General features: G+C 39.0%; 1 protein-coding gene across 1 annotated transcript; it reads right to left on the reverse strand.

Annotated features, from left to right (window-relative positions):
- Positions 1-908: 908 nt before the first annotated feature.
- On the reverse strand, positions 909-1,832 carry LOC122140345 (epidermal differentiation-specific protein-like). The gene has a single exon (XM_042743548.1). It carries the CDS (start codon positions 1,751-1,753, stop codon positions 1,235-1,237), a length of 519 nt encoding a protein of 172 aa, XP_042599482.1. The 5' UTR covers positions 1,754-1,832; the 3' UTR covers positions 909-1,234.
- Positions 1,833-3,766: the final 1,934 nt, after the last annotated feature.

Genomic DNA, 3,766 nt, shown 5'->3' on the forward strand with positions numbered 1-3,766 from the left:
TTTCAAAGCTTTATTTGAACATTTACATTAGATATCTCAATCTTGAAATCTTGAATACTATTAAACTGTTGTCAGTCAAGTTGTCATTTTAAATCCGGACATCATTGGTAATGTTACTGTTTTAGTGATTATGCAAACAAAAAGTCATTTTATTTGTTGTTTGTTGATTTTTAAATATAAAACTTGGTGAACTGATTTATGTGTATGAACTTTTTTAACATCTCCAGCACATTATAATACCGTGATAATACTGATAACCGTGATAATTTTTGGTCACTATTATCGTGATAAGAAATTTTCATACCGTTACATCCCTAGTAGCACTGTGAGTGTACACACACACACACACACACTCTCTCTCTGTTATTTTGGAGCATTTCACTGCCTCCTCCTCCATAATTTTCTCCCTTTTGAGTCTGACCTTCTCAGCGCCACCTTTCAGTTTTCTTTTTTGCCTTTCCATCATTTAACTCACTCACATGGATGTTAGACTTCCAAAACGTGATGAGGAAAAAGAGGTGTTCGGCGGCTTTTTACATCAAAGGCCGACAGGCTATGCCATTTGGGGAGGGGCCGCTCACTGATCCCCCTATATTTTTTAAAATCCTAGACATGGTTGGACCTGCCGAACGGGTTGAGCACTTTTATATACTGTGTTGAGCAGAGAGGCTGCACAGTTTGACCAGCGGGAAGCGGCCGCACATCAGGCCGCCAGATGGTGTTGCTAATATAACTCGCAATGTATAACTATTATCAGACCGGCCCTCGCGGACTCAAAATACTACCGGCCAACCGGGAAAAGTCCCGACTCTCCTGATTGCCACTCCGCTACTGGGTACATGTAATAGAGGGATAACATTGAAAAACTATTTTAAAAAGGCAAATGAGAATTCAAGAAACAGAGAGTGTTACAATTCCAAAGCTGTACTTTATTGCATGTTTACTGACACTGATCACTATATATGAATAGCCAAAGCAACATAAAATGTTAAATAAAAAAGAAATTCCATCATTGTTATAAAACACTTCTCAAATTAGCATACACTGAATGTCTTCAGACAGATATCTGTAATTGATAAGGTTGTATTGAATTGCATGAAGTTTCTTCAGACTTATTGGAGTCACAGTCATTGTTTCTTGTCAAGATCCGTCATTCCCCACCTCCTGCCTCGTTCTTTCCAGAAGGGCTCTGGTTTATATTCAGCTGCAGAGAGTGTACTTTGAATGATGCTGTCTATGGCTTCTGCAGCAAGGGACGCACATGGCTGGCCACATCGTTGAAGGAGAGCGGAAGATAGCTGGGAACTTCATCCCCAGGGAAAGACACAAGCTGGTCACCCTGACAATTGACGTGCTGGTAGAGCACCCAGACACCACCTTTCACTTTGTGGGAGGAAGCGATGTCACTGAAATCAATGTCGTGAAGATTGGTTTCTCTGCGTAGAGTCACTCTTCTTCCTTGATAGTCCACGTGCTCAAACAGCTGGATTTCAGGGTCGTCCAGGTCATCTGCGATCATCTTCAGGGAAGAAAACTTTCCTTTGTCTTCTAGGGTAGCATATTCTCCTTCCTCAAACACCCGCTGCTTTCCAGTGAAATTCTTGTCATAATACGCTACCCATGGTGCGCCAATGACTTTGAGAGATGAGATGGCGTTGTTGAAGCCCCTTTTTTCTAAGTTGTTGACATTGTTCTTGAATTCAGCTGTTCTGCCGTTGAAGCCCTCTTTGGTAAAAACAACAATCTTGCTCATTTTGAACAATAACTGGAGATCAGAGGCTGGAGAAGACAAGTACTTCTTATTCAGCTTCCTGTGGCTCTGCTGGGAAAAGTGACTTAAATGTTGCGCAGAGCTGCCTTTTAAAGCACAAATACACCAAAGTGGGTGTTGACAATGTTATGACATTACAAGTAGGTCTGGCAGCTGAGAAACACAGCTACTTGGCTGAAAAAAATTGGTCATGTGTTCACTTTGACTGCTGCTCATGTCTTAGATGTGCTCTATAAAAGTTACATGAAGCTATATGGTAAAAACAAAACCAGACTTTGTAATGAATTAATTGCAGTTTCACAAACCCTGATGTTACTAACTTGTGATTGTCATGACAATGGTGAGGTTATGGCAGCTACACGCAAGTTCCACAGTGAAGCAAAGACATTTATTTTACTTTACCAGCAATATTTTGCCCTTTTTAAAATCTCGGGGGGTGGACTGAAATAATTACTTTTCACAAATATTCTCTAAGAACCACAAATTATTTTCGATTTGCATCCACCATTTTACATAAATACCTCTTTTTGTACATCATGACATTTTTCCAAAGAAACATCCCTTTATGCATTCTTTTCAGTGCATATTTGAGAAGCACCTATTTAGTGGAAGAAATGAAGCAGTTTGTTTTGTAACCACTATGCCACATCTGATGCTTCATCACATTACCAAACACCTTCACTTTGTAGCAAATCACCCTAAAATGTAAATTCTATCATCATTTATTCACTCTCATTTTGTTCCAAACCCATAAGACGTTTGTTCATTTTCAGAACACAAATTATATTTTAATGAAATCGGAGAGATTTCTCTTCCTCCATTGAACGTCTGTTCACCCAAAATTTTGATGCTTCAAAATATTCACAATGAGATTGTAAAAGAAATCCGTGTGAATTGAGAAGTTTAATCCAAGTCTTCTGAAGAGACACTATGAACAGATTTAATATAGGCTTTTATTTGCATAGAAACTTTAATCAGCTAATAATGTTTTCAGCATTCAAATTTGGTCTCAGAAGCTCAAGCATGTTTGCTTAACATGCAAGAACCAATCACACAGCAGGTCTGACCTTCTGCGAGAACCAATGAAGTCTGTTCTCACCAAAGTTAAGTCTCAAACCGGTTGTTTGCATGTGACGTCATTGCTGTGGCACGAAATGCAGTTGGAGGGCAGGAAGTGATTTCTCTTTATAGGAATCACTAGCAGAAACTCTAAATGCCTTTGTTTTGCATTGTTTATAGATGCTCAAATCGGTCAAACTGAGAATCCACAAGGAGCTTTTATCGTGTATGAAAATTAGTTGTTCATGAGGGGGGAAAAGGCAAGAAATTGCTTGAAAAATGCAGGAAAAAGAGGCTTGTAAATCTGCGCCTGCGGTCAGGAGGAGTCGAGTCGGTTAATGCTTGTGTGCAAATGGTTAATATAAGATATAATGACATATTAAGATATAAGAAATATATAAATAGATACAGGGCTGCCAACTCTCACGCATTCAGCATGAGAGTCAGATTTCACTCAATGCTAAATGCCACACGTAGACAAGATATAAATACGTAAGATATTATATATGCAGTTTAGAGAGCTTCATTGATTATAACAGAACATTGTGAGATTGTGATAAACTTAAGTGTGACAGCTTTTTAGTGATTATATCGAAGCGCTATTTGAATAAAAGTTTTGTTTTACGTGCTGCTAACAGGAACAATGGCCACATACCCTGCACAAGCAGCAAAGTTTCAGGAGTGACATACATTCCGCATCCTTCATATAAATGCGGGATTCACTTAAAAGCATATTTGCAGTCAGGGTTAGTTGCTTAGCCTATATCCACCGCCTCAATGGCAGGCAAGGATTTCAATTAAGTTGAAAATTCGCTCCTCTTCATAACATAAGGATCACGTCCAACATTTGCTGTGATTTTCTGTTTATACCTTTCTCTTGTAATAGTGTCTAAACCAGTACAGTACGGACTTTCCATCCATTCTGCTTTTTACTTC

The sequence above is a fragment of the Cyprinus carpio genome, chromosome A4 (assembly GCF_018340385.1).
Source record: "Cyprinus carpio isolate SPL01 chromosome A4, ASM1834038v1, whole genome shotgun sequence".
NCBI classification, from domain to species: domain Eukaryota; kingdom Metazoa; phylum Chordata; class Actinopteri; order Cypriniformes; family Cyprinidae; genus Cyprinus; species Cyprinus carpio.